The sequence below is a fragment of the Tachysurus fulvidraco genome, chromosome 19 (assembly GCF_022655615.1).
Source record: "Tachysurus fulvidraco isolate hzauxx_2018 chromosome 19, HZAU_PFXX_2.0, whole genome shotgun sequence".
NCBI lineage: Eukaryota > Metazoa > Chordata > Actinopteri > Siluriformes > Bagridae > Tachysurus > Tachysurus fulvidraco.
Genome location: NC_062536.1, coordinates 14,583,648 through 14,597,604, shown reverse-complemented (window position 1 = coordinate 14,597,604; position 13,957 = coordinate 14,583,648). Strand labels below are relative to the sequence as shown.

General features: G+C 39.8%; 1 protein-coding gene across 2 annotated transcripts in view; it reads left to right on the top strand.

Moving 5' to 3' along the window:
- Nucleotides 1-13,957, top strand: part of cped1 (cadherin-like and PC-esterase domain containing 1) — a 56,288-nt gene that overhangs the window by 32,743 nt on the left and 9,588 nt on the right. For both annotated transcript variants that reach the window (XM_047804424.1, XM_047804425.1), the window contains exon 15: nt 13,082-13,178. In XM_047804424.1, the coding sequence (XP_047660380.1) occupies nt 13,082-13,178 (97 nt within the window). The remainder of the gene's footprint in view (nt 1-13,081; nt 13,179-13,957) is intronic.

Below are 13,957 nucleotides of genomic sequence, written 5' to 3'. Positions count from 1 at the left end.
TATCTCAGTGTTCCACTTCCAAAAAATCCAAAACAAAATCTCCATGTGATCTTTCTCATTAGAATCTGTCAACACACCAGTTTGTCCAATCAACATCTTTTAAAACCATCCGCAGACGATCCCAGATACAAACGTTGTAGACTCAGCGTTTTATTCAATTTTAACAATAGAAACTGTTACAATGCAACTTTCAAATCTGGATATAGATTAGATTTATAAAGCTTCATTTAAAATGAGTCCGAAAGTAATATTTATGCAGGAAAATGTTAATGTATTCAGTGTTGGGTTACAAACATAGCATTAGTTGCATCAGTTGTCTCTTAAATTCAGATTATGGAAACTACGTGCATGTAGTTCACAACTCAACTCCTGAAATGCTTGAGAAATGGTTGAGAAAACATTTTTCTTTAAACCCAGGGAAAAAAAACAAAAAATCAACAAAGACATATATAAAGATGTTGATTTAGAAGATGTCCATTTTTTAAAATAACATCTCTCAGGAGTCTACTGTGTAACCAATTTATTGTTAACTGATAATTCTAGTTGTTATTATTCATTCATTCATTTTCTAAAGCTTATCCGAACTACCTCAGGTGTCATCGGGCATCAAGGCAGGATACACCCTGTACGGAGTGCCAACCCATCGCAGGGCACACACACACTCTCATTCACTCACACACTACGGACAATTTTCCAGAGATGCCAATCAACCTACCATGCATGTTTTTGGACTGGGGAGGAAACCGGAGTACCCGGAGGAAACCCCTGTGGCACGGGGAGAACATATAAACTCCACACACACAAGGCAGAGGCGGGAATCGAACCCCGACCCTGGAGATGTGTGGCGAATGTGCTAACCACTAAGCCACCGTGACCCCCTATGTTTAAATTATAACATTGATTATTTTAAATATGCTGTAATTGGATTCCATTCTCATTATATTTCTACTTATAGAATAGCGATTGATCCAGCACATACCAGTGTATGTAATGTAATGCAGGCGCAAGATTACAGGCCGTAGTAAACTTTTTATAGGAGAGTAAAGACAGTAATAGTGTGTTGAACGGATCAGCCGTTTGTGCATAATTTTAGAGACAGTTATTAGAGACAGTTATAAGTGCAAACGTTCCCTAAAACCTCCAGTTCCATTTTTTCTACTGCTGTCATCTGGTCTCTTCTTCTATTCTCCTGATCTTCTTCTCTTTCCTCCATCTATGGGTCAGTGAGATGCCTAGACTCGGTTCATTTTAGATGGGGAGGGGAGAAGTCGGACCACCGGGGGGCCCCCAAAAAACACTAAGTCCATTCACCTCAGTGTTCTTTGAAGTGTTCTCGTGTGTCTGGGAGCCGGGCCGAGGAAATTGTCAGGCTAATGGGGAAAGCTTGCTGCGACGTTGGGCGCAATTTGATTTCTTTTTTATAAAATAAGCTGAACAAGCCTGGTGCAGTGGGGCAGACATACAACCTCTTCTTACTTACAAAAACAATTTTTTTAAACACACACACACACACACACACACACACACACACACACACACACACATATATATATATATATATATATATATATATATATATATGTATATATATATATATATATATATATATATATATATATATATATATGTATATATGTATATATATAATGTATATATATATATATATATATATATATATATATATATATATACACACACGTATATATATCCCAGGACCTTTATATATCCATATAGATGTTAATGTGATTAGCAAGTCTTAGGCTTGCAGGACCCCAACCCTACCCCCAGTGCTCTCACCCCTTGAGCAAACACCCACAGATGCTCTCTCTGTGTTAATGCCTTTACCCTATGGAGACATTAGTGCATATGGAGTAGTGTGTGTAAGCAAAAGCGGAGGAGTGTGTGAGTGTAACGTATAATAAACCACCTCCTCTGGGTTGCATAGAATTAATACAGCACCTGCTATGGGTTGTGCTTTCGTTCGCTTTCTTCTCTTATTATAATGAAACAATGAAATGATAAGCTATGGTGCCAAAACAACTCATGTCATGTTATATCTAATTATACCTTATTTCATGCTGATAACACAGTACATCTTGGCAATGTGTGTGTGAGAGAGTGTGGTTAATGTGTGTGAGGACATAGTGTGTGTGTCTGTGTGTGCAGCTTTTGTGTGTGCGCATGTGTGTGGTTCTAGTGTGTATTATAGTTTATATATTTACTGTGAGTGTGTGTGTGGTTACTGTGTGTAGGAAATAGTGCGTATCTGAGTGTGTGGCATTTGTGTGTACGTGTGTGTGTGGTTATTGGTGTGTCTGTGTGTGGCTTTTGTGAGTTTGTGCGTACAGTATATATGTGTGTGGTTATTGTTTGTGTTTTGTTATCATGTGTTTTGTTATTGTGTGTTATAGTTTTTATGGTTATTTTATGTGCATACATGTGTGTGGTTATCATGTGTTTTGGTATAGTATGTGTTATAGTTTGTATAGTTATTGTGTGTGTGTGTGTGTGTGTGTGTGTGTGTGTGTCTGCATCAGTACAGTGATGGGGTGGAAGTGCTCACTTCCTCACGTTACTAGGAGGATTTAAGTCGTCTCAGTGAAGTCGTCTCATCCATAGTGTCGTCTTCACTGGCCTGATTAGCGTTAATGCTAAACAGTGAATTTGATGCAGTGTGCCATGTGTGTTGTGAACTGAAATGAGGGCGGAGTCATCCTAGAAGTGACCACACCCATTAGTGTTTCAGCAAAGGATGAAGGTAAAGGATCACTCAGAAGAACTTTGTAATCATTTGCAAGGACAAGTGGAGACTAAGCATGTCAGCAAAAATAAACAAATGTCCACTGCAGTATAACAGAGCTACCAGAGTTTTTTTATTTTGTCCGTTTATAAATAAACACATGCAGGCTGGTCTCCGTTCAGTCAGGATCGTGTATTGCATTGTGAAGGGATTGTAAGCTGAGCAACATGATCTGAGGCTCAGTGTTTGAAGTCTATCAGATCTGATCTGTCCGTAAGTCGGGTCAGTGTGTGGAAGAAAATAAGAGAGAGCGGAAAACATGAAAAAGATGTTTGCCACCCGCAACAGATGTTTGCCTTCTATGAAGCCAGGACAAATTGCCTTTTAGTTGTTTCTTCATGCACAACTAACATTCTTATTATTAATCTTTTCTTTAGTTTGTAAATTCCAATCTTTAATAAACAGTTGACTGAAAAGGTTTGTGTACTCTTTTAGTGTGTTTGGTTTGCAAAATGTTGAAAAAACTTTTTTTTTGTAGATAGTGTAAATGTAAAATAGTTCTTCTTTTTTTATTTATTAAAGTGTATACACGGGGGGCACGGTGGCTTAGTGGGTAGCACGTTCGCCTCACACCTCCAGGGTCGGGGTTCGATTCCCGCCTCCGCCTTGTGTGTGCGGAGTTTGCATGTTCTCCCCGTGCCTCGGGGGTTTCCTCCGGGTACTCCGGTTTCCTCCCCCGGTCCAAAGACATGCATGGTAGGTTGATTGGCATCTCTGGAAAAATTGTCCGTAGTGTGTGATTGCGTGAGTGAATGAGAGTGTGTGTGCCCTGCGATGGGTTGGCACTCCGTCCAGGGTGTATCCTGCCTTGATGCCCGATGACGCCTGAGATAGGCACAGGCTCCCCGTGACCCGAGGTAGTTCGGATAAAGCGGTAGAAAATGAATGAATGAAAAGTGTATACACTATCATTTGTGTACTGTTTATATTGTATGTTGTATGCTACATTCACATACTGTATAAGTAAACAAATAAATAAGAAAATTAATTAATTCTATTGATCTAATTCCTCAAAATGACTATTATTTATCATTTATTTTGTGCATATAGAAATTTATTGTTCCTTATTTTCAAACACTTTGAATGAAAGCAGTGAATTTTATTAATTACAGACATAGAAAATAGGAAGACCATGTTGTTGGTGGGGTTAGTGGAGGTGTTAGTAGGTGCTTTGCTATTGCTGTCATTGGTGGTGTTTTTGTTGCCATTGATATTGTTGGTGGTGGTGGTGGTGCTGATTTTGTGGTTGCGGTTGTTGGTTGTGTTGGTGCTGGTAATGTTGGTGGTATTGATGCTGGTGTTGGCATTGGTGGTAGTATTGGTGCTGTTGATGTTGGTGTTGCTGGTGCTGCTGCTGCTGGTGGTGGTGTTGGCCTTGGTGGTGGTATTGGTGCTGCTGTTGTTGGAGTTGCTGGTGCTGCTGGTGGTGGTGGTGTTGGCGTTGGTGGTAGTGTTGGTGCTGTTGATGTTGGAGTTGCTGGTGCTGCTGGTGGTGTTGGCATTGGTGGTAGTATTGGTGCTGCTGATGTTTGAGTTGCTGGTGGTCGTGGTGTTAGTGGTGGTGTTGATGCTGGTGCTGCTGGTGGTGTTGGCGTTGGTGCTGTTGATGTTGGAGTTGCTGGTGTTGCTGGTGGTGTTGGCGTTGATGGTAGTACTGGTGCTGCTGATCTTGGAGTTGCTGGTGGTGGTGTTAGTGGTGGTGCTGGTACTGCTGGTCTTGCTGCTGGTGCTGCTGTTGGTTATACTGGTGGTAGAGGTTGTTGATGGTGGTGGTGTTTGTGCTGCTTGTTGCTTTTGTTGCTGGTGATGTAGCTTTTTTTGCTAGTGTTGATCTTGTAGCTGTTGTTGGTGTGGTGGTACTGGTTGTGTTTTGTTGTTGTGATTGTTTTTCTGGGCTACTTTACACTCCTTCCAGCCATGTGCATACTTTTCTTACAATTTCCTGGATCTGTGTGTCTGATAGGAGTCCAAGCTGGAGAACAAGCTGGGAAGCTTTACACATCTGGAATCAGTGCAGAGAGCTGGAGCTGTAGAAAATGATAAAAGAGACGTTCTTGTATTCAACTACACACATCCTAATGCTGCCACTCTGGTGGTTTTGTAAATATTCCTGGAAGGGTGTGTATAAATGGAAACAGGTAACGTTCTGGTTACTAGATGTGCAATTTCTCCATAGTAGAAATAGATGAGTTTCTAGAAACTTGATGTTTATTAGTTCCTTACCAGACCAAAGCCAGAATATTTATTCTGTAGTCTCTTATGCAATCTCCAGTTCTGAATTAATCATCTTTCTTATATCTGATTCAACCAAAATATTTCTGGGTTTTTCATAATTCTTTCCCATATACATAAAAAAAAATCTAGCAATATTTAAAATGAGTTCTGTTCTGTCAGCTGTTAATTCTCACTGTCAATATTTCAAGTTATAGTAGAAATGTCAAATTTATGTTACATTTTCTTGAAATGTGAATGGATTTGCATATCAATAATAATAACAAATTGTCCATTTTGAAAGCCAAACCATAATTTTAATTTCAACCTCATTTCTAGACAAATAATTAAATATAATTAGTCAGTAATGGTTTTGTACTATGTGACCAGTAGAACATCAGTTTGTCTGTTGTTTGTGAATATAGTCAAGTCAAGTCAAGAAGTTTTTATTGTCATTTCAACCATTTATAGCTGTTGCAGTACACAGTGAAATGAGACAACGTTTCTCCAGGATCGTGGTGTTACATAAAACAAAGACAGAGCTAAGGACTTGTAAGTAGTCTTAGCCACATAAAGTGCAACTGTGCAACCTGGTGCAAATAGTGCAGGACAAGACAGACAAGACAGTGCAGGACAAGACAGACAAGACATTGCAGGACAAAAGACAGTGCAGACGAAAAGTTACAAGATGATACAAAAAAGACAATAAACAAAAGACAGTAAACAGAAACAGCACCGACCGACCAGTGTATACTGTATGTTCAGACAATATTGCGTCCAGTAATACTAGAATGAACACAGTTTCTTAGCAACAGGTCCCTGAGATAATGTATAGGATTTGTGCAAAAACAGCAAACGACTGATATATTGTACAGTGTGTGCAAAATGACTGATATATTGTACAGTATGTGCAAAATGACTGATATATTGTACAGTATGTGCAAAACAACTGAAATGTTAGACAGTGTGTGCAAAGAGCAAAAAAGAAAAAAGGTGCAAAACAGCATGTAAACAGTTTGATGAATGTAAGCAGCATGTAAACAAGTTGATGGATGTACTGTACAGTATATTGGAAGTGTGCGTATTTGGTGTAGGTCTGTGCAGTCCATACAGATGATGTGCGTGTGTATGTTGTGCTCAGTACAGTTCAGTGAAGATATATTAGTGAAGATAAAGTGTGTCATAAATGATGTTAAATTCAGAGCAGAAATTTTACTACAGCGAGTAACAAGGTCTATCTGTTTAGGAGACTTAAGTTTCAGTAGATATTAGTGTCCAATGTTACACAAAAGCAACAATTAAATATAAAATGAGAGTTCTTCTTATATGATTAAGTAGGAAGTCATTGCATATTTTATGTTACAGCCACTTTATTTATGATGTAGTGTAGATCCCAGTGTGTTGCCTGTAATATACCTGAAGTTTGTGACTTCCTGTTTCTAATATTTCTTTTATCAACATTGGTGTTTAAATCTCAAATCTGATTGGTGCTCATTCTAATATATCATCGTTTTTATAGTAATATCTCATCCATAAGAGTTGTATGGATTCTCCCCAGATACTAATCTAAGGCTAATAACAGACAGATGAACTAAATGTATCGTAGACTCTGTACAGGAGATGACTTGTTTTGTGGATGTTCCACAACCTAATTAGATAAAATTTATTATTTGGCTTACTTTTTAAATAAAAATAATTTGGAGCTTCCTTTGATACAAGAAGAAAAAAACTCTTTTGATATAGGACAGAAATCAAATTTGGTTATGTTTTATTTCGTGGTCTGCAACATATACTGTAATTTACAGTGATTCAAAATGATCATGTAATACTACCATACTCTTAATTCTGTGTTTTCAAGATGAGGAATGGAAATGGAAACGTAACCACGCTTTCATGCTCACGGATACTATGCAGCCATATATTGTGCACATTTCTGATTGACTGCTGTTTCTCTGCTGAGTATAATAAAGTCATCAGTGTTTATCTGGCACACGCGTTGTCTAACGCAACTCGACTGAGACATGATGACAAAATTAGCAGATCTCTGAAGTAATCAGTTCACAATGTATTGATTGACACAGAACATCTTGCGTTCTGCCAGGAAATGCATGGAGAACATACTGTAAGTGGAGTGATCTCAGACCTCATCAACACAGCTGCGGTTCAGCGAGGAAACAGGACTCTGTTATTAGTTCTCGGTTCTGTCATCAACTTAGAACTAATGATTTTGAGGGGGAAAAAAGCTTGAATGATGTCATCTAATCTCTCTCATGTAAAGACCTGCAGGTGGTTACAGATTGGATGTGTTGTAAGTTTAAGTCCTCGGAAGTGTGCTTTCTGGGCTCAGGAGCTTAGCCGCGGTGTGGATCCACTCTTTCCTACATGTCCCAGAAATCTCACAAAGCATTCCAGAAAGACAAACCTTCACTTTCATGTCCATCAACCATGGAGAGTCTACTAGAGTGTACTAGTGTGTGTGTGACTTTATAACACAACATATAACATCAAATATGTGATATAAAATCTAAATCTGTTTGATCAGAAAGTGTTGATTCATTTTCTGGAACAGCAGCTCTGATGATAGTGCCACTGGTTGATCAATGTTAATCTTTATTTAATCAGTCTTCAATATTAACCCCCCCCCCCACCCCCCCATTAGACAGTTTCCATCTTACAGCTATCTCTCCAACCACTCATCCAGTCACTCAGCTACCCATCTGTAGATCTATCCATCCATCCTTTTGGGTTTATTATCCAAATCACTCTGTAGCTCGACTTTTGTTTCCATCCATCCATCCATCCATCCATCCATCTGCCACTTCTAAATTATTGCTCAAATCAGTCTGCAGCTTGACTTGTCTTTCTTTATTTCATCTATCCATCCATCTATCCATCTATTCCACAGAGTTACAGTACTTGCTATCTCTCCGTCTGTCCATCCGTTTGTCTGCACATCCATCCATTTCCATTTATTATGCAAATCAATGTGCAGCTTGAAGTTTGTCTTACTTTATTTCTCTTCCTTCCTTCCTTCCTTCCTTCCTTCCTTCCTTCCTTCCTTACATCCATCTGCCACTTCTAAATATTTACTCAAATCAGTCTGCAGCTTGACTTGTCTTTCTTTACTTCTCATCCATAGATCCATCACATACAGGTTTCTTGCTATCTGTCCGTCCGTCCGTCTGTTCATCTGCAAATTCGTCCGTTCCCATGTATTATGCAAATCAATCTGCATCTTGAAGATTGTCTTACTTTATTTCTCTTCCTTTCATCCATCCATCCATCCATCCATCCATCCATCCATCCATCCACATACCTACCTCTATATTATTATCCTAATCAGCCTGCAGTTTGTCTTTTCTTCTGATTTTCTTTCACCTTTGTCTTACACACATTTCCTGTGCTAATGGTCTGTGTAATAAACATGTATGTAATGTAAGTCACATTCCTCCTTTTTTGCTGTGTTCCTGTAGTCATCCCTCACTCCTTCATCACTTTCCCCTGGATGCTGCAGTTATTCTGTAATTATGGATGTGTCAGTGAATGTGTGTAGGGTGTGCCAGGTCTGCATCGTTTTCCTCTTACTTCCATATGTCTCCTTAGAGAGAAATGTCAGTGATTTCTCTCAGCCTTCTTGAAGTAGGAGCAGCTCAGGGGAGACCACCTCCAACAACACATGACCTTAACAACACTCCTATCTCAGTGGTATGAGGATGTCTGATTGTATCCATGTGTACATGAAGAAATCTAAAAAAGAGCTGAATAAGATCGTTAATAGTGAAGAGTCTTAAAGATAGACAGCATATGGATATAATCTGGTTCTGTCAGTATTGTCCTTAATCTGTAATTCCTCTCTTGTGTCTCTTTAAGTTTAACTCATTTCTGACAGCGTGTCTCTTACTCGGGTTCTTCGATCTCAGTGGGTATTAACTGGGAATGAACTCCTAAGACCCAACGGGTCCATGTACATTTTCCAAACATGGATATTCACATACATTGATATATAGAATATGTTCAAAATCACACTGGGTGTGACCTTAACCACTCTCCGGAAAACTGAAAATTTCAATCAATAATAGTATGTGGTTATGTACATACAAGTTCTTACTATAGAATTGATAATACATCGTTCATATTAATGAACGAACATTATTACAAACCTGCAGTTTGAATTGCAGCTGGTCCTATTGTTATTCATTCATTCATTCATTTTCTACCGCTTAACCGAACTACCTCGGGTCACGGGGAGCCTGTGCCTATCTCAGGCGTCATCGGGCATCAAGGCAGGATACACCCTGGACGGAGTGCCAACCCATCGCAGGGCACACACACACACACACACACACACACACACTCTCATTTACTCACACACTACGGACAATTTTTTCAGAGATGCCAATCAACCTACCATGCATGTCTTTGGACCGGGGGAGGAAACCGGAGTACCCGGAGGAAACCCCCGAGGCACGGGTAGAACATGCAAACTCCACACACACAAGGCAGAGGCGGGAATCGAACCCGCTATGCCACCATGCCCCCCCATTATTATTATTAATTATAATTAACACTCAGAGCTTTGTGGAGAAAAATTGCTATTAGGAATAATCATCGCTCAAAGTAACTGCTTTGAATCGTCTTTAAAATCTTTCAAAATTATTTTTCTAAAAAAAAAATGGAAAAAACTGTTCACGCCCTGAAGTATATTTCAAATTAAAAGCAAACACACTGTCATGTTTAAAGAAATCAGATCTCTTATATCTCCAGTATATCCATCGTCTTTGTTGATTTAAAAAACAGAAAGGCCTGGAACACCGACATCATGCCTGGAGGATCAATATTGTCTACAATCCATGTATTTTCCAAAGGCTTATCGTCTTATTGGAAAGGCTTCACTAATTATTAACAATGAGGTGCTAATATTTTTTAAATTAGTGTTTTGAAGAGGAAGAAATGACTTCCGAAGAAAACATTTCTTGTTTGAAAATACAGTGTGGAAATAATACAAGTGTCCCAAAGTTTAATGCTCACGATATAACTTGAGTATTATTTGATTGGTTAGAATCCATGGTTGATCCATAGGATTTCTATGCTTGTGGGTCCTTTATTTTGATTTTCCTTTTGTGCTTAACAACTCTTTAATTTTCAGACCTTGTACAAGTACACTCTTGTATTCCTTCTTCTACAGACACATTCTAACCATTTCACCCTTGATGCTCTTGATCCACACAGAGCATTCTTAAATGTAGATAGCTTCCATGGGCTCGACCAAACAAAACAAGACTAATCCAATCAGTCTAAAATTAAATCCGCTTTCTCTCTCTCTCTCTCTCTCTCTCTCTCTCTCTCTCTCTCTCTCTCTCTCTCTCTCTCTCTCTCTCTCTCTCTCCCTCTCTGTCTAAAAAGAGACCTGACATGTTTTAAATCGTTGCCATTTTCTCCAGCTGCTCTCTTTCAGAAGTCAAAGTGCCTGACTTCTGTAGGGTCTGGATTAACTTTAATCCTAGATTCCATAGACCTTTCTATCAGATCACAGGCTCGAGATTCTAACTAATCCTATTTGCAAAAGGATTACATGGGATACACTTTGTGAGGCCACTTCACTCTGTGACCACAAATGGACCAAAATGGCAGCAGTGCACCTGCTCCGATCAGCTAGGGTGTTTTCCTCTACGCTTTTCTTTGTTTGGGATGTTGGAGGCCACTTGCTCACTGTAGTTTTTGTGTGATTGTTCCTCAGTGTCTTCTGCAGTCAGCTCTTTGGTGTCCCACAACGTCCCCTTGCCACTCATGCTACACGTGTGATAAAACACGTTTGCAGGTTACTTTACTTCCTGTTCAAGTTCAGACCCGAAAAATCAGCTGCAAGCATTTAGTGGGTCCAAGCACCAAAAGTGGGGGGCACGGTAGCTTAGTGGTTAGCACGTTTGTCTCACACCTCCAGATTTGGGGGTTTGATTCCCACCTCCGCCTTGTGTGTGTGGAGTTTGCATGTTCTCCCCGTGCCTCGGGGGTTTCCTCCGGGTACTCCGGTTTCCTCCCCCGGTCCAATGACATGCATGGTAGGTTGATTGGCATCTCTGGAAAATTGTCAGTAGTGTGTGAGTGTGTGAGTGAATGAGAGAGTGTATGTGCCCTGCGATGGGTTGGCACTCCGTCCAGGGTGTATCCTGCCTTGATGCCTGATAACACCTGAGATAGGTACAGGCTCCCCGTGACCCGAGGTAGCTCGGATAAGCGGTATAAAATGAGTGAGTGAGAGAGCACCAAAAGTGTAGTAGTGTCTCTTCTATGAGCCTGTATTGGCATGTAGATGTTATTATACTACATAACTGTGCCTGTACATGAACTTTGACATGCCACACTGTGCAATATACATTGGAATTAGACCGAAGTTCCTATGTAAAGTGTGACATGTTAAATCTCCATGGCAACACTATTTGAATGGTCAAAAGACTCATTGACAGTTTAGCATCATGAACATCATGCTGAGAAAATGTGGTATGTAATTGACCTCAAAAATAAATATGATGGTTTCTGCTGCAATGTTCATGTAACATGTCTTAGCTTCTGTGTAAAAATACTAAATAGATAAAGTGACCTCTGTCTAATTATTATTTCAGTGAGTATCATCCCAATGAGATGGCATCAATTGTGGCTAGTAAATTATTTGCTAATATACAAAATACTTGATATCTCTTGATTTTGGATTTTTTTTGTCTTCATTTCTTTCATCCCGAAGTTTTCACTGACCGAGGGTTTGTCCTTCATACAAGCTCATTATAGGCCAGGTGGACTTTTCTCTGAGAGCTCTCTTGAAGCATGGCCTCCGTGGGATAGCGGTTGGATGGAGGGCTGTTGAGGAGTGTTGAGTGTTTTATTCAGGCTGTTCGTGAAGTAGGTGCAACTGTGGCAACTGATCTAATAGAGGATATGGGAGGGTAATCTGATGGCTCTATCGGTGCGACTTAGACTCATGCTTTGATCACGGGAGATTACGGTACGGTTCAGACATGAGTGGCTACCACACACACACACACACACACACACACACACACACGCACACACAAGCACAAAGGAAATCTTTTTACTGTACCTTTCCTCTAATATTTTATTATGTTTGTTGTATTATTTGATATTTTATGAGAATGTGTTTACACTAATAAGTATATATAATATATATATATTTTTAAACAGGACTATTTCAAAGGTGCAGAATTTATTAACTTTTAATAGAAGGTTGTGTTGTTTTGTGTATTTCTTCTTTATTTCTGAACCACATTTCGATGGTTTCCTGGGTTAAGGTATTTTCTCGGTCTAATGCACCTTATTGGTCTTTAGTCTGTTTTCAGCCCAGTTGAATGAACCTGACCTCCTTTTCTCGTAGAGTGAATGCAGAGATGACACATGGAGAGAAGAAGAAAGAAAAATGATCCATCTCTAAATGTCCTGTAATTACAAACGTTTTTCTTTAGCGTGAGGGTGTGAGGTTTCTGAGCGAGTGCGCAGAAGAAAAGTGCCGAACGGTTTCTGCCGGCCGAGCACGCTGATTTATGTGGCTCTGCGCTGAATCAAAAAGTCCGCCTGTGTTTGCGCGGATACACTGACCGCAGGTATGAACAAGAAAATCCCTGTTAAGTTGTCTTGTGGCACTTTGTTGAGAGCAGCGGCGGCTCGATGGGGAATGTAACATAGCCGTGTGAAGCCTCTGTGGAAAGCGCAGTGTGTGAAGGCAGGGTAGGTAGTGGGAGTAAGAGTGAGATCGCTTCTCAATAGGAAAACCAGACCTGATGGCTCCCATTGGGACCTGAGGAGGTCATGACGGTCTCCTCGATATCCTTCAGTTAGTTTGATCTCTGACCCCGGACGGCTAGCAAGGCTGTAGCGGGGCAGGCGGTGGTGTTAACCTGCTTTGATTTAGTACGGACCAAGAAAGAAGGGCAGAGAAACCTAGAGTGGAAAAAATACTTTTTACTAACACCGCTGTGTGTGTATTATTTTCACTGCTTGAATGTTTAGTTCACTACATTTCACTTTCTCACAGTGTGTCTTTCTGTCTCACCTGCCTAACAGGACTGTGGCCTGCCGGTCAGTCCTGATCAACCCTGTGGCTTGGAACCCGTTTCCGAGCTCAAATCATCTCAGCCTTGCTCTTCAGGAGATGAACCAGGTGAGTTGACACATCTTTCTGTGACACAGTACACTGCAGAACACGACACCTTTCGGTAATCACTGATCTACAGCCATGCACACATCTGTGACACCAATGTGGATAAAACAGGTGGTTCAAATGCTTTCTTAGAGATTTGATCTTGATAGATTTCCTCCCTCCAAAATGATGTATGATTCTCACCCTGGGGAACTTTTGTGGAAAATAATTTCTTGCTACGTTTATAGACTCGAACGTAAAGTACGGACAGTTTCCAGAAGTGTAATCGGTCTAATATAAAACCAATAATTATATGAACCCATATGAATTACTGAACTGAATAATACCCGATCCCACACAGCATCACCTTGGTGTGATCCAAAAACGTGGCCATTACCACGTTAAAGTTAATTAACTGTCTTTTACAGCAATATTTTTTATTCTTCTTATACCACTGCAGCTTGCCAAGACTACATTATGTTAAATAACTAATAATGTTAAATAACTAATATGCATTTCGCACTTTCTTCTGAAGGTAAATCCACAGAATAGAATGCAGCTTGTTACTGAAAAACAAATGTGCAACTAACTCAAATGGCAAAGTTTTTCTTATTGTGGAAAACTACAGCTTTACTTCTGACACTGGAGACTCATTCCAAAACTTCATCATGTCCCTGAACATTAGTTGATGATTTTAATTACGGTTTTCAAATACTGTTAATCAATGCCAAGATTCAAGCTCTGTTGAATAAATTATATAAAAAAAACCTAATTATAAAATATTTGATAAAAAACTTTAC